Here is a 24437-nt window from a genome sequence, read left to right on the forward strand (position 1 = left end):
GGGTCCCAAGAGCGAGGAACAAGCTGAGGTTTGATTTAAGCACCAGGCCGAATTGGAGGGGTCAAGTACGGGTTAAATCAAGATGGCAGGTCCTGGGCCCGAGAGTAAGAAAAGACCCAGTGTTTGGCCAATTTAAATGATGGGCCAGATTGAAAAGGTCAGGGTGTCATGTCTGGAGGCGAGGGATGGGCCATTTCAGCTCACTGCCCCATGAGTTTTGCTCATCTCTCTGCCGAACTGAGGCTGTGGCCTGCAACTAAGGGGCTCCTAGATCGGTTGCAGTGATGCCTGTAAGCTTCAGTTCTGAACGTGATTTGCTTACTTTTATTGTTTGCACAATTTGTTTTCTTTTATCCTGCACACTGTATGTATGGCAGTTGGGACCCTTTGGCAGGGCTAGAGAAAAAAAGATGAGTAGATTTAAAAGGTGGGGGAGGGAAGGGTCTCGGCCTGAAACAACGACTGTACTTTTTTCCATAGCTACTGCCTGGCCTGCTGAGTTCCTCCAGCATTTTGTGTGTGTTGCTTGGATTTCCAGCATCTGCAGATATTCTCTTGTTTGGTTTTATGGCAGTCTTTTTTAATGGGTTCTATTGGGCTTCTTTGTTTTGAGGCTGCCTATGAGGAGATAAATCTCAAGGTTTGTATATAGTATACATACTTTGATAATAAGTGCACTTTGACCTTCGAACCAGGATTGTCGACACAGGATTGGCAACCAAAGGCTCTCAGGTGCACTGATAATTACAGGTTCCTTTATGGACCAGCCTTTAACCTCCACTGAGAGAAGTCCTAGGAACCCAAATATCTCCTCGTGACTGTAATCTCCCAGCCCAGACATGACTCTGCAGACTTTGTTTTGGCCTCCAGTTGCTACAAGATGCTGAAAGGTTATGGGGCTTTCTTTTCCTGTACAAGGTGAAGTTGGTCCATCGAAAGCTTTGCTTTCGGAGCTCACCTCCGTGTGCTGTGGATGCTGCTCCCGCTGTCTAGACTTTGATGCTAGCTGGTCAGATTTGTTCTTGTAGGAAACTCCAGGGGCCTGTGTGAACAAAACCAGAATTCTGCTTCAGTCGCAGTGTATGCAGCGGCTGAGATCAGTACGTACGGTAAGATGTTGCATCATAATGCTTGAGCAATTTGATTGGTTTTACAGTTGTTAAACCCGTGTTTTAACAATGTGTGATTTGAACAGAGGTATGTACAGTGAGCTGAAAAAATACAGTTCTTAGATTCACAGATCTGCTTGGGGCTCACAAGAAAAGTTCCATCTTCAAGCCCATCCCATCTAGGGTTACATGAGATCCTCCGGAGACACACCATACGTACCAGAAGGACCAGACAGCTGCTGCTTTCTCTATCTACATCACAGAAAACAGAAACACAGGAGTGAGTTTAACCATGGAGGGACAGAGGCATCCTTACCTGACACAAAACCTTTGGATTTCACAGCTGCTGCCTTTGGTAGAAATTAAGAAACTGTAACCACAACTCACCTATTCTGAAAATAAAGGAATCGAGCGGCAGGAAAGCCTGATTTGGTTTCAAATAAATTGTGCTTGGTTCTGCTTCCTTATTACAGTGGTACTGTATTCCAGCTTTCTCTGCTGGTTGACCACCGCCCCCCCCCATATCTGAGTGACAAAATCCTGATTAGCAGACCCACATTAGCTCTTCATGAATGGACTTGCTTGTGTTTACTCCCAGGTACTGGACTGAAATACTTCTCTCTGATGAAAAGTGTAAGTGGGAGCTGGAGATATCACCAGCCCGTGGGGAGATTGGTTTAAAATCCAGATTAGCTTCATTTGTACACATGTAGAGCAAAACAGTGAAATGCGTTGGGTGTGCCAAATCAAATCAGTGACGATTGTGTGGGGCAGCCGACAAGTGTCACCGTGCCTTGGCGCTAAAGTAGCATGCCCACAACTGACTAACTCCAAACGGCACGTCTTTGGAATGTGGGAGGAAACCAGAGCACTTGGAGGAAATCTATGTGGGGTTCATATTTTTACTGCTATGCTGTAGGTATTTCATTTTAGCAGCTCTGTAAGAGCAGTCTGTTCAGCTTCCAGCTTGTTTGGGTTATCGTTGAAGTTGAGGGATGCTGGGGAATGCGTGTTATCCAACTAGGAGGGTGGAACTGGGAGGTTTTGTAACACTTGAGGTTGGTCTTGGGTTCTTTTTTGTTTGGCAGGAAATGAAGAAAGAAGATGCTGGAGAAAACCAGTCGTAGAATTTGACCCGGTGGAGGACTGTGGTTTGATGGAGCAAGGTACCGAGGTCTACTGAGGATCGATGAATATGACTTTTGGAAGAGTTGAGCCCCAACTTGTGCACATTTGACTGTTTAATTATAATAGGCCCTTCTATTTTTTTTTCTTTCTTTTCTTTACTAACCCTTTAGTTAAGATTCATAAATATATTCCTTTAATCGTACACAGTGTGCTGTCTGTTATTTCTTGGCACTGAGTTGTAACAGGGTTGCAAATTACACAGCATCCACACAAGCTGTGGTTTGGGTTGGGAGAGTCGTCTCAATCTCATGGGTTTGGTGGGACTGGAATGTGTATCTCCTAGATTTACGCAGCCAAGGAAACCAGTAGGGTTTCAGCAGTTGTAGAGAGAACTTACAAACTCCTTACAGGAATTGAACCCCCGATCGGTGATCGCTGGTGTGGTAAAGCAATTGTACTAACCGCTGTGGTACTATGCCACCCTGAAGGACCAGGTTCTGCCACTACTAGCAGGTGTCCATGGTAACCAGAAGGACGCCAACACCATCCTCATCCCAACCTTTGGTCCTTGTTCCTTCCTCAACAATAAATTCATGAGTCCCTGATTTTCCCCGCTACACAGAGATCACACCAATTTGGAGAAAGGTTGACAAAAAAAACCATCAGGGCAGTTAAGGGTGGGTGGTAAGTGCTTAGACTTCCCCATTCACCCTCTACTATGTCTCTGTTATATAAAAAAAAAGCCATAATCCCCTGCAATCGATTAACTCTCACCCCACTCCAACAAAGGACGCTTCCAACTGGAAAACTGAAACCTGAAGTGCCAAGCTTGACTTTGATTATCTAATAGTTCTCGTCTACCTGATGAGAAGACTCTGTCATGCCAAAATAGTCCAGTGCTGAGAGGGGCAATGGGCTCAAAGCTAATTATTTATTACCATGGAGATAATGTGACTTTGTGTGCGTTTCAGATTTTATTTGTAAGTTGTTAAAAAGTAGTGGAGATGAGCATTTAACAGTCCCAAAGTGCAGCTTAATTGTCTAAGTATGCCTCTCCTGGTGCTGTGATTGCATACTTTGCCTCAGCACAGGCTGAGGGGGCATCGCATTACAGAAAGTTGCAAACTCGGCCAGCTCCACCATGGGAACTAACCTCCCCAGCATCCTGCACATCTTCAAGGAGCAATGCCTCAAAAAGGCAGTATCCATCATCAAGACCCCATCACTCAGGACAAGCCCTCTTCTCATTGTTACCATCAGGGAGGAGGTACAGGAGCCTAAAGACACACACTCAATGATTCGGGAACAGCTTCTTCCCCTCCAGCATCAGATTTCAGAAAGGATAATACTACCTCAATATTTTTTTCTCTTTTTGCACTACTTATTTAATGTATAATATTAGTATATATTTCACTTTTCTTATTGTAATCTTAGTTTTTTACAATTATGTATTGCAATGTACTGCTGCCACAAGACAAATTTCACGACATATCCTGGCACTATGAAAGCTGACTCTGAACACTGGGCATAGTGAACATTATTAATGGAAGGGCTGGTGAACAGTGACAACTTGGCAATGTCTGCTCCCCAGGATCAAGTCAACTTTATTCACCATACATGTATTAGCAGTTTTCTGTTGTGTGTTGGTCAGGGCGTAACATGCAACATAAAAACAACTGTATTCAACAACTGTAAGAATGAAGAGTTTTACAACAACAAAGTTACAGGTTAAAGTGTGGATATGGAATAAAATATGCATAAATATCTGCATGTATTTACAATGTAAACAACATTATAAAAGTGGCTTAAAGTGTTTACAGAGCAGTGCAGTAATGGGGGTAACAGACGGGGTTGGGGGGGGAGGCTAAGTAAAATTGTTAATCAGACTAACTGCCTGGGAGAGGAAAGTTTTAAGATGGTGAGAAGTTTTTGTTTTAATAGCTCTATAGCGCTTTCTAGAAGTGAGCTTTTGGAAAAGGCAGTCCACAGGGTGGGCAGTGTCTACAATGATTTTTCCTGCCTGCTTCTTTGTCCTGAACAATAAATAAGTCCTGCAGTGTTGGCAGACTGCAGCCAATGACCTTTTCTGCCAAATCCAACAGTTCACTGTAGTTTTTGTGTATTGTAGCATATTCCAGTAGACTTCCTCAAAACCATGTAGCGCAATCTTTCCCAGATCATCTTGTGTCCCTTTTGAAATCTGATGACGGTTTAGATTTAGAGTTGTATCAATGTAGGTAGAGCACTCTATTCACCACCAGCTTTAAAATGCAATTGTGGTGACCACAGCGGGTGGAGGGGGGGGGGGGGGGAGGGGGCTCCCCGCTCTTCCCTACAGAGAATTTTATCATCAGGGCCCTTCTTAACCATCTCTTCCCAGTGCTGGATGAGGTGCTCTCTGAGTCGCAATCCCGATTCTCTCCATCAGAATGACAATGAATGTGATCTTCGCCCTGAGACAAATCCAAGGAAAATATAGAGTCTTCCTCTCCTCCCCATTGTCCCTTGCTCCATCCATCTCTCTCACTCTCCGTGAACCTCTTCATCGGCCCCCCCCCCGTTCATTCCATCTGCGTCCATCTCCCACTCCCTCCATCTGCATTCCTCCACATCCGTGTGGGAGGATTAAGGTCCACAAACCATTATTCACCCCTTCAAGGGAAGTGAAGTGTTCAAGGGATAGGGCCTCGCATCAAACATCAGCTCTGTTAATACCCACCAACGAATAAAGTTCATGGTGAGAAATCTGCTCTCCATCTCTCAGGAGATCCTATCCTTCTCAGCAAAGGCAGAAGTGGATTACCTACCCCTTCACAGAAACATTAAAGCATTTGAGAAAAAGATTGTTTTGAAAATTATTAGCTCAAATCCAGGAGTAAGTTTATCATCTCCCCGGCCTCTCTCTCCCGAGTCACGTCTGGCATTGGACTTCCGAAGCAGGCTCTCTGCTCTGTCATGACAAGAGATTTCCAGGAAGGTGGAGGAAATATGAAGGTCATAGAGGTTGTAGTGCAAACACAGAACTGGAGTGGGAATTCAGGAAGGCAACGTCTAAAATCAAAATTCCTCACTGTCTGGGTTACTCACAAATACCATCAGGTTCAGATTTATCTGAACATGAACATGTGCCTAGAAATATACAGGGAAACGCGGGAGCAGCACACACGTGGCGCCACACATCCCAACGGCAAAACAGCTTGCCCGCCCTGCTCGACAGAATACAAACAGCAACAACAAAACAAGAAACAGGAAAACAAGCCCTTTCCCACCCACCATCGGGGAGACTACCATCGGGAAGGAGGTACAGAAGAATGAAGTCCCATATCTCCATTTATCATCAGGAAGGAGATACAGAAGTCAGAAGACCAACACCACTGAGTTTATCATCAAAAGGAGGTACAGAAACCCCAAGTCCCACACCACCGAGTTTACCATCGGGAAGGAGAAGTCCCACACCGAGTTTACCATCGGGAAGGAGAAGTCCCACACCACCGAGTTTACCATCGGAAAGGAGAAGTCCCACACCGAGTTTACCATCGGGAAGGAGAAGTCCCACACCGAGTTTACCGTTGGGAAGGAGAAGTCCCACACCGAGTTTACCGTTGGGAAGGAGGGAAACCCGAAGTCCCACACCACCGAGTTTACCATCGGGAAGGAGAAGTCCCACACCGAGTTTACCATCGGGAAGGAGAAGTCCCACACCACTGAGTTTACCATCGGGAAGGAGAAGTCCCACACCACCGAGTTTACCATCGGGAAGGAGAAGTCCCACACCACCTAGTTTACCGTCGGGAAGGAGAAGTCCCACACCGACTTTACCGTCGGGAAGGAGAAGTCCCACACCGAGTTTACCGTCGGGAAGGAGGGAAACCCGAAGTCCCACACCACCGCGTTTACCATCGGGAAGGAGAAGTCCCACACCGAGTTTACCATCGGGAAGGAGAAGTCCCACACCACCGAGTTTACCGTCGGGAAGGAGAAGTCCCACACCACCGAGTTTACCATCGGGAAGGAGAAGTCTCGCACCGAGTTTATCATCAAAAGGAGGTACAGAAACCCCAAGTCCCACACCACCGAGTTTACCATCGGGAAGGAGAAGTCCCACACCACCGAATTTACCGTCGGGAAGGAGAAGTCCCACACCGACTTTACTGTCGGGAAGGAGAAGTCCCACACCGAGTTTACCGTCGGGAAGGAGGGAAACCCGAAGTCCCACACCACCGCGTTTACCATCGGGAAGGAGAAGTCCCACACCGAGTTTACCATCGGGAAGGAGAAGTCCCACACCACCGAGTTTACCGTCGGGAAGGAGAAGTCCCACACCACCGAGTTTACCATCGGGAAGGAGAAGTCTCGCACCGAGTTTATCATCAAAAGGAGGTACAGAAACCCCAAGTCCCACACCACCGAGTTTATCATCGGGAAGGAGAAGTCTCACACCACCGAGTTTACCATCGGGAAGGAGAAGTCCCACACCACCGAGTTTACCGTCGGGAAGGAGAAGTCCCACACCGAGTTTACCATCGGGAAGGAGAAGGCCCACACCGAGTTTACCGTTGGGAAGGAGGTACAGAAACCCGAAGTCCCACACCACCGAGTTTACCATCGGGAAGGAGAAGTCCCACACCGAGTTTACCGTTGGGAAGGAGGGAAACCCGAAGTCCCACACCACCGAGTTTACCATCGGGAAGGAGAAGTTCCACACCGAGTTTACCGTCGGGAAGGAGAAGTCCCACACCACTGAGTTTACCATCGGGAAGGAGAAGTCCCACACCGACTTTACCGTCGGGAAGGAGAAGTCCCACACCGAGTTTACCGTCGGGAAGGAGGTACAGAAACCTGAAGTCTGAAGTCCCAAACCATCGAGTTTATCATCAGGAGATACAGAAGCCTGAAGTCCCACACCACTAGGTTCCAGAACTTCCCTTCCCTTCATCCATTTTGTTCTTGAACCCACTGGCACAGCCCTAATCTCTATAGTTTAACAGTATTCTGATCACTTTGCACTGAAATGGACTTCTCTGTTCGAACCGTGATCTTTCTTGTGAAAATTGTGTAAAATTTATTTAGTGCATGTTTTCTTGTGAATGCTGCTTATATGACGTCGCATTCCTAGACGCTGCTGCGAGTAGGTTTTCCATCACTCCTGTGCCTATTGCACTTGTGCAGCTGATAAATTCAAATTTTATATTGATTTTGGGACAAGTCAGCCTCTGTCTGAGAGGCTGTTTCAGAAGAAGGAAAAGCATGCATGGCAAAGATGTCCTCGTCACACATCTTCTGTACATTATTAGCCATTCTGACAGCAATCAAAAATAACTTCAGTAGATTAAAAATAGAAAATCGGGAAAATAAACAGCCCACAATATCAGAAATGAGGTTGAAAGTTGTGGTTCAAAGCAGAGGAAGAGAGATTGGTGTGTTTTTAAAAGGTTAGCTGCAGTTACCTCTTGGCTAAAGTTTAGATTTTCAAGCTTTCTCTGTAACTCCTGTGGTGACAGTGTGACAGTGCTGATGTGCGGTCGTCTGAGGGGACCACTGGGATAGCAATGGCCGATATCCAGTGGTTCGTCCTGTTCAAAGGCTGGGTTAAAACACGCCTTGTCCTCGAGGCCATGGATGTGTCTAAGTTACAGAACAGATTGCAAGTTCCGCAAACATTATAAGAAGGAAAAAGGAATTGTTTCATAGTACACAGAAAAAGCCTCTGAAGGAAAATATTGGAGACGATTTTATATATATATATTAAAAAAGCAGGCTTACAGAAGATGAGCACTCTTGTTTTTCACCAGTTGGTGGAATATCTTTGGCAAGATGAGAGTCAGAATTGAAGCAAGAAGCAGAAAACCAAAACCGGACAAAACGGTAACCATGGTAACCAGCGGCTCAGACTCGAGCTCAGTGCAGCGCTTGCCTCGGTATGACCAGTCAGGCCCTGTGTGGCATCTGGAATTTAAAGCACACAAGTTATCTGTACAAATCCTGCTGAAGCAAGATCTGCCCTTGGAAGGAACGAATCCTGTCCCAGGTACAAGAGTACTCTAGGCGGTCAGGTACAAATAACATTCTTTTATTCTCATTGTAAAGTTCTGTTACCAGTCCAATGTTAGGACCTGCAGTATATCCATCACACAGTGAGGAAGTGGGTTAACGTTCAGAGTGAATTAATCATTTAAAGAGTATCAACACTGGTAACTTTTTTAAACATCATTTAAATAAAAGATTGCAAGGGACAAAATTGGCCCTCTTGAAGATCAGCATGGCCATCAATACATGGAGCTGAAAGAGATAGGGCAGATCTTAAATGGACAATTTGAATCTGTATTTACTTGGGAGCACTGGTCCCTCTAAGCTGCAAGGCCGCGCAGTAACTGAAAAGCTCCCGCATAGCTGGAACTTTATTTTATATAATGTTAATTTGAAATCATGCTAATATAACTGTGAAACCTATGTTAGTATAATTGTGAAATACCCTGTAATTAATTGTGCTAATAAATAAAATCCACAGATTTTCTAAATAATAAACATACCACAAATTTTACTTTGAAACATTTTAGAGCTTCTTCATATTTACACTGTCAGCGTTCCAAGTTACAACACTGTTATAAATTGTAACAATAAACACAGAATGGCTGTCGGTAGCTCATCGTTAATAAACCACCTGCAAGCTGAACGCAACCCAAATGATTTTCTTTGTTGTACTGTATTTCATTATACCCTTCAATTAATGAATAAGATCAAAAGCATGTGATTTTTCAATTTTCATTCTGAATATTTCTAGTATGCATATTACAAAAAAAAATTTAAAATACAACATAGTCTTCAGGCCACGTAAAATTTTCCTGCTCAGAGCAATGGTTGTTCTGTGCGGCTGTAAAAAAAAGATTGGAGCGAATGTTGCTCGAGAGATGGACACAGAGTCTATAGAACTGAGGCAAAATAGCAGGGAGGTCGTGGGCCGTGTACCAATTACAGAGGAGGAGGTGCTTGTTGTCTTGAGGCAAATTAGGGTGGATAAGTCTCCAGGACCTGACAAGATGTTCCCTCAGAACTTATGGGAGGCTAGTGCAGAAATAGCAGGGGCTCTCGCGGAGATTTTCAAAATGTCCTTAGCCACGGGCAGGGTGCTGGAGGATTGGCGGACAGCTAATGTTGTGGGCCTGTTTCTATGCTATGTCTCATCATTTTCCTCCACCTTTTGGTTTGATCTATTGCTTTCTTCCAGCATCGATGTTGAAGACAGGATATTGAGGTTGTAATGCACAAGTTGTTCAGCAGCATGGCTCTCTTCAGCAGTGAGTTGTAAACTTAATGCCCCCAAGTTTCACTCAAAAACCCTACAAGAGGCCGATGGCCATAGAGCAGAAAAGCCAAGAGTCTGATAGAGGAGAAACAGGAAAGCAGAAGAGATGACCGAAGGTGGGAGAGAAAAGGAGTCCCATGAAATATAGAGTACTTCAGCACAGGTACAGGCCCTTTGGCCCATCTGGTTTATTCTGCCTGCTCCCATCGACTGGCACAGGGACCATGGCCCGCCATTCCCTTCCCATGCATCTACATATCCAAAATATTCTTAAATGTTGAAATCAAACCCCCCTCCACCACTTCCACTGGCAGCTCGTTCCACCATCTGAGTGAAGAAGCTCCCTCTCAGGTTACCCTTAAACATTTCACCTTCACACTTAACCCATGACCTCTAGTTCTAGTTTCACTCAACCTCAGTGGAAAAATCCTGCTTGCATTTACCCTATCTATACCCCTCTTAACTTTGTACACCTCTGTGAAATTTCCTCTCATCCTCCTACACTCCAGGGAATAAAGTCCGAGCCTATTAAACCTTTCCTTATAACTCAGGTCCTCCAGTCCCGGCAACATCCTCATAAATTTGCTCTGTACTCTTTTTAGTCGTATTGATATCTTTCAATAGGTGACCAGAACAGCACACAATACTCCAAATTAGCCCTCACAGGTGTCTCATACGACTCCAGCCTAACTCCCAACTCCCGTATTCAACACTTATGTAGGCCAAAGCGCTACAAGCTCTCTTTACGACCCTATCTACTTTCAGTGAATTATGGATGTGTATTCCCAGATCCCTCTGTTCTATTGCTCTCCTCAGTGCTGGTTTAGAGGAGGCGGCTTTGGCAGTGGAAGATGCAGGGAATAAATGGGGCTGATCCAACAAGTGAGGTCTCCTTCCCTGTATTCTGAGAGCAGGGACTGCTGCCTGAAGACCCTCTTCCGTCTGGAATCAGGATGCCTTGGATAGATTGTGGAGGGGTGAACAGTATCGGATTGATCACGAGAATGTGGCAAATGCTCACATTGCCAGCTGAACGCACAGTGAATCAGTTGGGCCTCCTGTTTGTGGAGGGCTTTCCCTTTTGCCACAGGCTTTTGAGTTTGCATGTCTTCAGCCTCAGTGAGCCTGGTTTTGTAGCTCCCACACAATAATCTACCCAGTGTGTACAGAGCCTAACATGACTCAGCTAAAACGTTTAATCCTACTGCTTCCGTTGTCATTCTCGCTCTGCGCGTACATAACAGATGGGAAAAATAAAGGGTTGTGCGTGAGGAAATTGTGCTTGATGCATCAAAAGGCAACCAAACCTCTCGGAATTGGCTCCAGCAACAGAAGAGGGGTGGGAGCTGGAACTTATCCTAGGCAACGGGCACCAAGGACATTCCTGTGAGATAAAGAAGTGAAAGAACGTGGACTTCCATTGCCCTGTGTCACCCATCAAATGAGAAACCCTGAGAGTGTGAGCATTGGCCAAATGGTTTGCAAATGAAATGAAGTACCAAGAATGCAAGATAAGATTCATGAAGCATGGAGCACGGGAAAAGTTCATTCAGATCTACCAGTTACGCCTGTCCTTTCCTAGCTGCCTCTGTTCTCTTCTCTGCTTACTCAGCCATTTCCTTCAACAAATATAAACCAACCAAACCACATATTGGCAGGGATGGAGCACAAGTCCCAGCTTTCACCTCCCTATTGGTAGCAACATTTCTTCTGAAATCTCTGTTGGATACTCAGAGACCGTCTTACACAGGTAGTGTCTGGTTCTGCTTCTGCACTTGTTCTCTCTGTCTAGTGTCTATTTAAAGACCTTGACTGGTCACCCATCAGCCAAGGGCACAGTGAACCTGTCTGTTTATTCTTTCCTCATATGTACTCCCTTACACGTCCATTATCATCCTTACAAATCTTCTCCGCATCCCCTTAGAGTCTTTATATCCTTTTATAATTTAAGACCCTAAGATATAAGACATAGGAGCATAATTAGACCACTTGGCCCATTGAGTCCGCTCTGCCATTCCATCATGGCTAATTTATTATCCCCATCAGTCCCATTCTCCTGCCTTCTCCCTGTAATGGGATGATATGCTTAAATTGTATAAGACATTGATGAGAATTGTATAAGACACTGATGAGGCCTCATCTGGGGTATTGTATACAGTTTAGGTTACCTATTTTCAGGAAAGATGTAAATAAGGTTGAAAGAGTACAGAGAAAATTGAAGAGGATGCTGACAAGTGTGAGGTGTTGCACTTTGGTAGGACCACCCCGGTTAGGTCTTACACAGTGAACGGTAGGGCACTGAGGAGTGTGGTAGAACAAAAGGATATGGGAATCCATAATTCATTGAAAGTGTTGTCACAGGCCATAAAGTAAGCTTTTGGCACATTTGCCTTCATAAATCGAAGTACTGAGTTTAGGAGATGGGATATTATGTTGAAATTGTTTAAGGCATTGGTGAGGTCTAATCTGGGGTATCGTGTGCAGTTTTGGTCAACTACTTAAGGAAAGATGTAAATAAGATTGTAAGAGTACAGAGAAAATTTACAAGGATGTTGCCAGGACTGGAGAACCTGAGTTATAAGAAAGATTGAATAGGTTTGGAATTTATTCCTTGGAATGTAGAAGATTGAGAGAAGATTTGATAGAAGTACACAAAATTATGACGGGTATAGATAGGGTAAATGCAAGTAGGCTTTTCCCACTGAGATTGGATGGGACTACAACTAGATGTCATGCGTTAAGGGTGAAAAGTGAGAAGTTTAAGGGGAAGTGAGGGAAAATTCCTTCACTCAGAGGGTCGTGAGAGTGTGGAATGAGCTGCCAGTGCAAGTGGTGCATCCGAGCCCGATTAAGAGAAGTTTTGATAGGTACATGGATGGGAGGCGTATGGAGGACCATGGTCGCAGTGCAGATTGATGGGACTAGGCATTTCAAATGGTTCGGCATGGACTAGATGAGCTGAAGGGCCTGTTTCTGTGCTGTACTTCTCTACGACTATGACTCTAACCTTTGACACTCTCACTAATCAATAACATATAAACCTCCACTTTAAATATACCCAATGAGTTGGTCTTCACAGCGGTCTGTGGTAATAGATTCCACCACCCCTTGGCTAAAGAAAATTTTCCTCACACAAATCTCTGTTGTATTCTGAGGCTGTGCCCTCTGGTCCTAGACTTCCCCATGATAGCAGACATCCTCTCCGCATTCACTCTATCTAGGTCTTTCAATATTCAATAGGTTTCAATGAGATCAGTCTTCTGAACTCCAGCGAGTGCAGGCCCAGAGCCATCAAACACTCTCCATACTTTAACCCTTTGATTCCTGGGATCATATAGTGATCAAAGCTATTCCCACCACACTGACTGAGAAAGGGTATAGATATAATATAACTTATTTACATTATGCTTCTCCCCCTCTAGAAACAAACCCGAGGGCTGTGGCCATCATATGACACACTTTTCAGTAATCAGTCATTTTGAGATCACACTGTCCCTCTAATCTACCTTCACATTTTTCCTGTCCTCACATGTGTCCGCTGATTATTTGCCCATTATTCAGGTTCATTTCATTTGTATTTCAAGCCGAGTGACCAGCAATCCACCAATTTAACCCTAGCTTAATCACAGGACAATTTACAATGACCATTTAACCTGCTGACTTTGGACTGTGGGAGGAAACCCACGCGCACATGGGAAAGAATGTGCAAACTTGCTTACAGCGAATGCCAGAATTGAACTCTGAACTCCAACACCCTGACTGTAATAGCATCGTGCTAACTGCTGCACTACCTTGGTGTCCATGAAGGTGATTAAAGTCCTGCGAAAATAATGCTGTATCTGCCCTATCAGATACACCATTATCTACCTCTCAGTTCAGCACAGAAAGTCCACAGAAAGTGGTGAATACAGCCTAGTCCATCACAGGAAAAGCCCTCCCCACCGCTTTGCATGCCTACAAGGAGCGCTGTTTCAAGAGTGCAGCATCCATCATCAGGACCCCCACCATCCAGGCTATGCTGTCTTTTTACTGCTGCCATCAGGAAGGAGGTATAGGAGACTTGGGTCCCACACCACCAGGATCTGGAACAGTTATTACCCTTCAACCATCAGCTTCCTAAACCAGGGTGGATAACTGCACTCATCCCAACACTGAGCTGATTCCTCAACCCATGGACTCACTTTCAAGGACTCTACAACTCATGTTCTCAATATTATTAATTAACTAATATTTGCACAGTTTGTCTTCTTTTGCATATTGGCCATCTGACAGTTTCTGTATGTATTTTCCATTCATTCTATTGTAATTCTTTGTTCTACTGTGAATGCCTGCAAGAAAATGAACCTCAAGGTTGTATATGGTGACATATACATACTTTGATAGTAAATTTACTTTGAACTTTGAACCTCTCCCAAAACATTTAACAAGATCAACCAAGCAAGATCTTCCCTTTCCAAATCAGTGCTGATTTATTCATTTATAGACTTTACATTTTTAGCTGTTCCTCCAGCCTCTCAATTAGAGGAATTCCATTGGTGATACTTGATGCGGATCGGTGGACCACTTTATCGAGCACATTCGTTCTATTAGCCACAAAAATGCCTGGATCTCCCAGTGGCTACCTACTTCAATTTGACTTCCCATTCCCATCCTGACAAATCTGTCCATTGCCTCCTCTATTGCTATGAAGAGGACAAACTCAGGTGGGAACACCTCATATTCCATTGAAGTAGTGCCCAGCCTGATGGCTTGAATGTCAATTTCTCTAAATTCTGGTAATTACTCACCTCACATTCTTTTCTGTTCTTCTATTACCCATTTTGGCTCCCCTCTCACCCCTCTCTTCTCCTCTCCTGCCCATCACCTTCCTCTGGTTCCCCTTCCCATTCTTGCATGGCCCCTCTCCTCTACTATCAGATCCCTTCTTCTTCAGCCCCTTACCTCTTCCAACTATCACCTTCCAGCTTCTTCTTCAACCCCCCTGCCCCCCACCTGGTCTACCCCATCACCTGGTCTCACCTATCACTCGCCAGTTTGTACTCCTTCCTCTCCTCCCACCACCCTCTTGTTCTGGTTTCTGCTCCCCTGCTTTCCGGTCCTGATGAAGGGTCTTGGCCCAAAACATTGATTGTTAATTGGCATGTCCTCTTTCTCTACTTTAGAGAATGAAAAACCATACTAGCTTATCATCTACCATTCTGAGTACCAGCACTGCCCTTTCTCTCCTTCTCTATCCCCGTCACCTCGCATATCTAATCCACTCACTCATCAGAATTCTGAGCATACTTTCTGCTGATTGAGATTCGATTGAACCAGAATCCATACTGCCAATGGAATTGAGATAAGCAGGAAGAGGCAGACCAAAGATTAAAGTGTCTAGGGAGTTGAAAAAGGAGCTCGTGCTTTCCCAGTGTATTATGATGAATAAACTCTTCTCAGGCTTCCAGCTGGGTACAGGAGTACAGGTATCGATGACAAACCCTGCCATCTTCATCAGGGATGACGCCTGGGCATGTCTAGTCCGATGGTATTTATACCCCTGCCATCCGTCTGTCCTTCTGATTGGTTAGTACTCATCCAATCAGGTTTCCATTCTCCCATCTTGTTTACAATTGAATTCCTGTTCTCCCGAGTGATCTGCCATTGGTTTAAGGCCATAACTCCTTATGCAAGACTTCATCACCAGGGGAGAAGTGTTTTTTCTGCCTTTCCTATTCATTTATTTTACTATCCTGAAAATAAGTTTTGAAGATGAAAGGTCTGAAGGTAGGCAAGTCACCTGGAACAGATGGACTATACCCCAGGGTGCAGAAGGAGATAGCTGAAAGGATTATGGAGGCATTAATAATAATCTTTGAAGAATCGCTAGAATCTGGAATGGTCTTGGAGAACTGGACAGTTGAATTAGGGAGAAAAACAGAAGAGAGGAAATTATAGGCCACTTAGTCTGACTTCAGCAGTTGGGAAGATGTTGGAGTCAATTTTGAAGGATATGGTTTTGGGTACTTGGAGGCAAATGGTAAATTAGATCAAAGTCTGCATGGTTTCCTTTTGGGAAGATCTTGCCTGACAAATTTGTTGGAATTCTTTGAGGAAATAACAGGTAGGTAGAAAGAGGAGAGTCAGTGGATGTTGTTTACTTGGATTTTCGGAAGGCCTTTGACAAGGTGCCACACATGAGGCTGCATAACCAGATAAGACCCCATGGTATTATAGGAAAGATCCTGGCAGGAATAGAAGATCAAAAGGCAACGAGTGAGATAAAGGGGGCCTATTCTAGCTGGCTGCCGGTTGAGTCAGTAGGGAAGGCAAATGCAATGTTAACATTCCTTTTGAGATGGCTAGAATACAAAAGCTAGGGTGTGGTGCTGAGGCTTTACAAGGCTTTGGTCTGGCTGCACCTGGAGTATTGTGTGCAGTCTTGGGCTCCTTATCCAAGAAAAGATGTGCTGGCATTTGAGAGGGTCTAGAGGAGGTTCACAAGAAACATTCCAGGAATGAAAGGGTTAACATGTGAGCAGTGTCTAGGTCAATACTCACTGGAGCTTAGAAGAATGGGGAGGGGGGGAGGGTGGATCTCATTGAAAGCTATAGAATATTGAAAGGCCTAGATAGAATAGAAATGGAGAGGATGTTTCCTATAGTGGGTGAGTCTTGGACCGGAGAGCACAGCCTAAGAATACAAGGATGACCCTTTAGAACAGAGATGAGGAGGAATTTTTTTAAGCCATATGGTATTGAATTTGTGGAATTAAAGCAGAGTTTGATAGGTTCTTGATTATTGTGGGCATCAAAGGTTACAGGGAGTAGGTAAGAGAATGGGGATGAGAGAGGTAATATATCAGCCAGGATGCAATGGTGGCGCAGACCCGCTAAGCCTAACTCTTCTCCTACATCTTGTGATCCTCCATCAGTCAAATCCCCTCCTCACTCTCCATAATGCAGAGAATCCAAGCAGAGTTGACGAAACACACACAAAATGCTGGAGGAACTCAGCAGGCCAGGCCGCATCAATGGAAAAGATTTGGGTCAAGACCCCTCATTCGGAGAGTTGATGTACCCTGTCTTCATGGTTTAACCATTAAGTCTCTGTTAACAGCCTGGTCAGTCGGCACTGCTCTCCCCTATTGATCACGTTTACAAGGCACAGCACCCGCAAGTAAACACACAACTCCATGTGCAATTTGACTGAGATCTTGTTTACTTGCAGTAAATCCACCCATCACGTGTTGCACCCCTTCAGACAAAATGGATCATATTCTAATAGGGATATTGAGTCTTATGCTCTGAGCAATTCATAGTTGATCAATGTGTCTGATCCCTGATTCTATTTGGTCCTCCATTATTTCTGACATTTCGCTTTCTAATTAGTACTCGCGTCTAACTTTCCTTTTGACGAGGATGGATTACCACACCACTGCTTAGTTTGAAATCTTCCTGCCACTGTGCTGCCCATCAAATTCATCACTGCTTCTGTGTAATGTTGTGCTCCTTCTTACATGTCTTACTTCGCCATCAATCTTCATAACCAGGCAGAGCTGCATATACTGCTGTCAACTGTGTTGCATTAACAGAGGATTACAAATGAATGTTTAAGGTTTTTGACACTTTCTACACATTCCAGTACATCTTTTTCTGCTGCCTATCCAATCTCTTCCTCTAAGCCATCCATCCCTCAGGTAGAAAGTTGTCAGGTTCTTTCTGGAATCAGCATCGATAGTTTCCCAACATTCCTCTCAAGGATCAACTCGACCTACCATATACATTTACACGTATTTGAAATTTGCTGTGGTGAGTTGGTCAGGACACAACATACAGCACAAACAACAACATTCAACAAATAAAAGAATTATATAACATATAAAGTTGCAGGTTAAAGTACAGATAGTGAATAAAATGTGCGTAGATACATAAATACCTCACTACACGAAGGATGTGGAAACTACAGAAAGAGTGCAGAGGAGATTTACAAGGGTGATGCCTGAATTGGAGAGCATGCCTCATGAGAATAGGTTGAGTGAACTTGGCCTTTTCTCCTTGGAGCGGCGGAGGATGAGAGGTGACCTGATAGAGATGTATGAGATGATGAGAGGCATTGATCATGTGTATAGTCAGAGGCTTTTTCCAAGGGCTGAAATGACTAGCACAAGAGGGCACAGTTTTAAGGTACTTGGGAGGAGGTACTGAGGAGATGTCAGGGGTAAGTTTTTTTATGCAAGGAGTGGTGAGTGTGTGGAATGGGCTGCCGGCAACGGTGGTGGAGAGGGATACAATACGGTCTTTTAAGAGGCTCCTGGACAGATACATGGAGATTAGAAAAATAGAGGGCTATGGGTAACCCCAGGTAATTTTTAAAGTAAGTACATGTTGGGCACAGCATTGTGGGCTGAAGGGCCTGTATTGTGCTGTAGTTTTTCTATGTTTCTATGTTACCAGCATGTGTTTACATTATGAACAGCGTTATAAAAAGTGGTTCAAAGTGTTGTCAGTGCTGTGCCGTGACGGGGATGATGGATAGAGGGGGTGGGGCTAACTAGAATGGTTGATCGAACTAACTGCCTGGGGGAAGAAAGTTTTAAGACAGTGTGAAGTTTTTGTTTTAATTGCTCTATAGCGCTTTCTAGAAGGGGGCTTTTTAGAAAAGGCAGTTTGCAGGGTGGGTGCTCTCCACAATTATTTTTCCTGACAGCTTCTTTGTCCTGGACACACAGAAGTCCTGCAGCTAACATGACACGCTCCACGGTTAGTTATATTGGTTAAGAACAGGACTCTAGAGGTGCCTATTATGCCATCTTCCGGCACTGCATACCATAACCCTGTACCTCTCTGCTCTCCTTGTCCACATCTCATTACATGTGGTGAGGGTTGTTGCCTTTCAGGGAGCAAGTACCAATCCACTGCCAATTTCTGATTGAAGAAAGTATTGCTTCATTTCCCCTCTAGTAATTACTTTAAATCTATGCCACTCTGTTCATTGATCTCTCTGTGAAGTGAATAGGTCTACACTAATTGCTCTGCCTTGGTCTCGCATTACTTGATGCATCTCAATTATTTCATCTGTTTCAACCCACACAATCTTCCCCAGCTCAGATTTGTCAGTCATGATTCAAACCTCTGGGCGGTCATCATTTTCCTGGAATGGACAGTGCACACCCTTTACACTTCCATGACTTCAACTTCCCTGCTCAGTGCTCACTTCCACAGCAGCCGTTAGACCAATGTATTTCTATTCCATGCTCTCTTCCTCTCACTTCTTGCCCGTCTTAAACAATGGAGATAGACACTCAGTGCCTACGTCTCCTGTACCTAATAAATTGGCCACTGAGTGTATGTTCACGATCTTCTGCTGCTGGTGCCCAACCACTCCAAGGTTCGACATGCTGTGTGTTCAGAGATGTTCTTCTGCACACCACTGTTGTAGTGTGTGGTTATTTGAGTTACTGTCATCTTCCTGTCCGCTTGAACCAGTCTGGCCACGTTCATCAGACTTGTCTCATTACTGAGCATTTTCAGCCTCAGAACTGCTGCTCACTGGATGTTCTTACATTTTTCACATCATTCTCTGTAAACTCTAGAGACTGTAGTCCACAAAGATCCCTGGAGATCAGCAGTTTCTGAGATACACAAACCACCCTGTCTGGCACCAACACAGTCAAAGTCACTGAGATCACATTTTTTTCCCCATTCTGATATTTGTTCTGAACAACAACGGGCCTCTTGACCGTGTCTGTATGCTTTGAGTTGCTGCCACTTGATTAGCTGATTAGATATTTACATTAATGAACAGGTGGACCTAATAAAGTGGTCACTGTGTGTGTATACAGAACTTTCCATAAGGTCATCAAACAGCCTACCAGAAATATAGGCATTGGGGCACCAAATCCTCAGCTAATATAGATTAAATATTCAGATTTTCTTCAGTTTTTCTATCTTCCTAACTACTCAATAATGGTGCAGGAAGTGGGAAGTGTCTATACATTTGCAGCCGAAAAGACAGTACGGGGCGACAGGCTATTGGTGAGAGCCGTTCAGTGTCAGAGTTTAGGGAATGGTTTGCTCTTGCAGGGCAAGTTCCTTTTGCTTCCCATCCAGGTTTTATTTTGGCTGCTCAATTGGATTTTAGAGACATTCAGGACTTGAATAGACTTGCACTGTGTTCAAATGAAAAGATCTAACAGGAATAATAGAAAATTGAGGAACATGTGGTGGAGGAGTCTAAGGCCAGAGGGGACAGCCTCAGAATAGAGGGCATCCATTTAGAACAGAGAACAAGCACTGGACCCCCTACAATTCGCCTACCGGCACAACTGATCGACAGATGGTGCAATAGCCATAGCTCTACTTACCATCCTTACACAACTGGAGAAGAGGGATGCTTATGTGAGAATGCTGTTGTTGGACTACAGTTTAGCATTCAACATCATAATTCCCTTCAGGCTCGACAAGAAGCTCAGAGACCTCAGCCTTCACCCTGCCTTGTGTAGCTGGATCCTAGACTTCCTGTCAGATCACTGGCAGGTGGTAAGAGTGGGCTCCCTCACCTCTGCCCCATTGACCCTCAACACAGGTGGCCCTCAGGGCTGTGGCCTAAGCCTCATCCTTTACTCTCTGTATACCCATGATTGTGTCACTAATTACAGCTCCATTCTGCTAATTAAATTTGCTGACAACACTACACTGATTGGCCTAATCTCAAGTAATAATGAGGCAGCCTACAGAGAAGAAGTTATCACCCCCACGCAGTGGTGTCAAGAAAACAACCTCTCCCTCAATGTCACAAAAACAAAGGAACTGGTTGTGGATTACAGGAGGATTGCAGACAGGCTAACCCCCATTGACATCAATGGATCTGGGGTTGAGAGGGTGAACAGCTTTAAATTCTTCAGCATAAACATCACTGAGGATCTCATGTGATCTGTACATACCGGCTGTGTGGTGAAAAAGGCACAACAGCATCTCTTTCACCTCAGACGGCTGAAAAAGTTTGGTATGGGCCCCCAGATCCTAAGAACTTTCTATAGGGACACGATTGAGAGCATCCTGACTGGCTGTATCACCACTTGGTATGGGAACTGTACTTCCCTCAATCGCAGGACTCCGCAGAGAGTGGTGTGGACAGCACAGTGCATCTCTAGATGTGAACCTCCCATTATTCAGGACATTTACAAAGACAGGTATGTTAAAAGGGCCCGAAGGATCACTGGAGACCCGAGTCACCCCAACCACAAACTGCTCCTGCTGATACCATCCGGGAAACGGTACCGCAGCATAAAAGCCAGGACCAACAGGCTCCAGGACAGCTTCTTCCACCAGGCCATCAGACTGATAAACTCACGCTGATACAATTGTATTTCTGTGTTATATTGACTATCCTGTTGTAAATACCATTTTTTATAAATTACTGTAAATTGAATAATGCACATTTAGATGGAGACATAACGTAAAGATTTTTACTCCTCGTGTACAGTATATGAAGGATGTAAGAAATAAAATCAATTCAGTTCAGTTCAGATGAGTAGGAATTTCTTCAGCCAGAGAGAGGTGCATCTGTGGAATTCATTGCCACAGGTGACTGTGGAAGCCAAGTCACTGGGTATATTTAAAGCAGAGGTTGATCGTTTCTTGATTAGTTCAGGTATGAAGGGATACGGGGAGAAGGTGGGAGATTGGGACTGAGGGGAAAATGGATCAGACATGATGAAATGGCAGAGCAGACTCGAAGGGCCAAATGGCCTAATTCTGCTCCTATTTCTTATGGTCTCATGTTTCACCTGTTTATAGTTTTTCAATGTGATTGAAAGAGCCAATCGGATGCGATGAACAGTTGCACAGGAGGACTACATCCATTGTAACATTCCCAGTATCAGTCACGAGACAGTAAACCAGGTTGCCTGAGAAGCAATATCTCCTGCCCAGAGTAATCTGAAGTGATCCACTTTATTTTGGTAAAATTTTTGATTGAATGTGAAGAAACAGTACAGAGATACTGGTTGCCATGAATAGAAAGGACAATTTTCTGTAGTTGGGACTCACCCTTATACGCACATCTCCTATTGAATTACAAACCTGCAAACAGCTCCTTTCTCTGGATCTATCTCACATCTGCCGTTGTTGAGGCAATAGTTTGGTCTGAGGCTGCAGATGCTCTGGCAGGGTAGTCCATCCACGCTGATATAACCAGGATAGCATACACACTGGGCCTCTTTGGTTAGTTTGTTGACTTGACACTCGGAGTACTCATCGCAAGCCTGGAACTTGCACGTATCGGCTTGGTCAGCTGAAACGAGATTCCAGATTAATCTAAACGATTTTAACATCCAAGCTGAAGTCAAACTTTTGCTGGCATCTCACTTTACCAGGGTCCTTACTAGACAGTGCCACACAGATTAGTCTCACCAACTCTGGTTGGACGTATCCCGGGGCACTTCATCACGTGACCTTCCTGATCCAATAGCCCACACCCACACCAGTTACCATCCTTCCCAAGCCAATTAGAAAGCAAATGGAACCTTCATTTCATGAACTATTGATCCTTAACTGAGTTAACTTATCTTAACTTACACATTTTTTGTGCTATTTATTTAACGCCCGAGTCATTTTCCTGCTGCACGTCCTGGAGCTTAACCTTAATCTTAATTTCTTTTAGCTTCCATATCAGTTTTGCGAAGTTAGCATGCCTACTACACGGAATTATTTTGGTGACTTCCTTGCTTGATATCTTCCTGCATTTGGAAACAAAAACACTACTGAAGTTGTTTTTGAAATTTGATTGCAGCCTCAGATAGGCCCAAGTTCACACTCAATTGACTTCCTTGAATAGTTTCTCTAAAACTATGTGACACCCACCATTGAACTAATCGCCATTCTCACTCAGGCTTAGTTAGAAGAAACTCAAAGCAACAGAATCCACTTGTTTCCTTCCTGTCACAAAACTCACTAATACTTACACAAAAAAAGCACTGGAGTTGCCTGCAGCTTTTATCAAACTCAACACAGACAAGGAGACATCTCTTGCTGCCCATTTACCTGGCTCCACGTCAAGGGAATATCGGTCAATTTCCAGATTATTCCTCTGGGCCACTGCGTTACAGAAGTCTTCCAAGACACAGTAGACGGCCCTGGTAATGTTGTACGGAACAGACTTGGCAAACTTCATTTTACTGTTCACAATGATGCTGCCATTGCGGAAATTCAGAATCTCCAACTGTCTGAAGCCGGTCAGGTTGGTCTGTAGGTACGGAAGCAACTGCAAAGATGGAGGAGACACATTACCTTCTGGTACCTCTGCCCACTACATCGATTTAACTGGAATAGGTAACGTTCAGTCTCAACTTTTGCTCTGTGGTTCAAGTTCAATTTCAAGTTTACTGTCACTCAACCGGACACACGTACACAACTAAATGAAACAATGTCCCTTTGGGACCAAGGTGCAAAACACACTATGTATATCACACACAGCACATAAAATAATATTAACAAATAGTTTTATGAAATTCTGTAGATGCGTGAGTTACATAAAGTGCATATACGATGTATAGTTAAACATACAACAGCATAATGCTTATGGCGCTGTCATAAATAATGTGTACTAGGTGGTTGCAGGGTGTCCAAGTCTCACAGCCTGTGGAAGAAGCTGTTACCCAGCTTAACAATCCTTGTTCTTATATACAATACCTCCTGTGTGATGGTAGGAGGTCAAAAAGCCTGTGGGCTGGATGGGACAGGTCTTTGGCAGTGCTGAAGGCAGTACTTCTGGAGTATGTCCTAGATAGGGGGTAGGGGTGGGAGAGAGCCTGATGATTCTCTCAGCAGCCCTTACACACCATTGCAGGTTCTAGTGATCAGGTGCCCTGCAAATCTCATACCAGCTGGTGGGATACCCAAAGGTGCTCTGGTAGAACGTGGTTAGAATGGGGGCAGGGAGCCTTGCTCATCTCAATCTCCTCAGGAGGTGGCCATGCTGCTGTGCTTTCTGAACTGAAGAGGTGGTGTTGTGGGACCAGCTGAGATCATCCAAGAAACCTGGCGTTCCTGACTCTCTCCACGGAGGAGCCATGTACGTGCGGAGAGGAATGGCCAGCCTGCACCTCCCTAAGGTCCACAATCATCTCGTTAGCCCTGTCTATGCTGAGACTCAGGCTATTGTGTCTGCACCAGTGCACAAATTCCTCTCTGAACACTGACTCATCATTGTCACTGATGAGACCCACCACTGTTGTGTCACCAGCAAACTTAACCACGTAGTTACAGATGGATCTAGCAGTATGGTCGTGCGTCAGCAGTGGGCTGAACACACAGGCCTGGGGGGTTGCCAGTGTTCAGTGTGATGGAGCAACATGTGCTGCTGCCAACATGGGCTGTCTGCGGTCTTTCCATAATGAAGTCTAAGATCTAGTTATGGAGGGAGGTGTTGAGACCCAGCAAGGACAGTTTATCCACCAGCTTCTGAGGAATGATGGTACTGGATGCCGAACTGAAGTAGATGAACAGCATTCTGACATAGGAGACACCATTCTCCAGGGGGGACAGGACTGAGCGGAAAGCAGAGCCTATTACAACATCAGTGGACTGATTTGAGAGATAAGCAAATTGGTAGGAGTCCATTGTGGTAGAAAGGCAGGATTTAATACGGTTCATGAGCAGCCGCTCAAAGCATTACTACTGGGGTAAGTGCCTCTAGACAGTAGTCGTTAAAGCAGGTTACCATTGGCCTCTTGAACACTGATGGCGGTGGCCTTGAAGACCGCAGGTGGTGGACTGTTTCAGAGAGATGTTACAGATATCTGTGAGAGCACCTGATAGACGGCTGTACAGTCTCTTAGCACCTGACCACCTGACCAGGTATGTTGTCGGGTCCCACTGTTTTAGGGTGGCAGTCGTCTCCCTGAGTTCAAGTG

At 44.7% G+C, this 24437-nt stretch overlaps 1 protein-coding gene across 1 annotated transcript in view; it reads right to left on the reverse strand.

The window, feature by feature from the left end:
- Positions 1-7996: 7996 nt before the first annotated feature.
- The window catches only part of LOC140202037 (interphotoreceptor matrix proteoglycan 1-like), a 169565-nt gene continuing 153124 nt past the window's right edge, over positions 7997-24437 (reverse strand). Inside the window, 3 exon segments of the mRNA XM_072266898.1 lie at positions 7997-8183; positions 21607-21817; positions 22567-22786. Of these exon segments, the coding sequence (XP_072122999.1) occupies positions 7997-8183; positions 21607-21817; positions 22567-22786 (618 nt within the window).

This window comes from Mobula birostris, chromosome 8 (genome assembly GCF_030028105.1).
Source record: "Mobula birostris isolate sMobBir1 chromosome 8, sMobBir1.hap1, whole genome shotgun sequence".
Lineage (NCBI taxonomy): Eukaryota > Metazoa > Chordata > Chondrichthyes > Myliobatiformes > Myliobatidae > Mobula > Mobula birostris.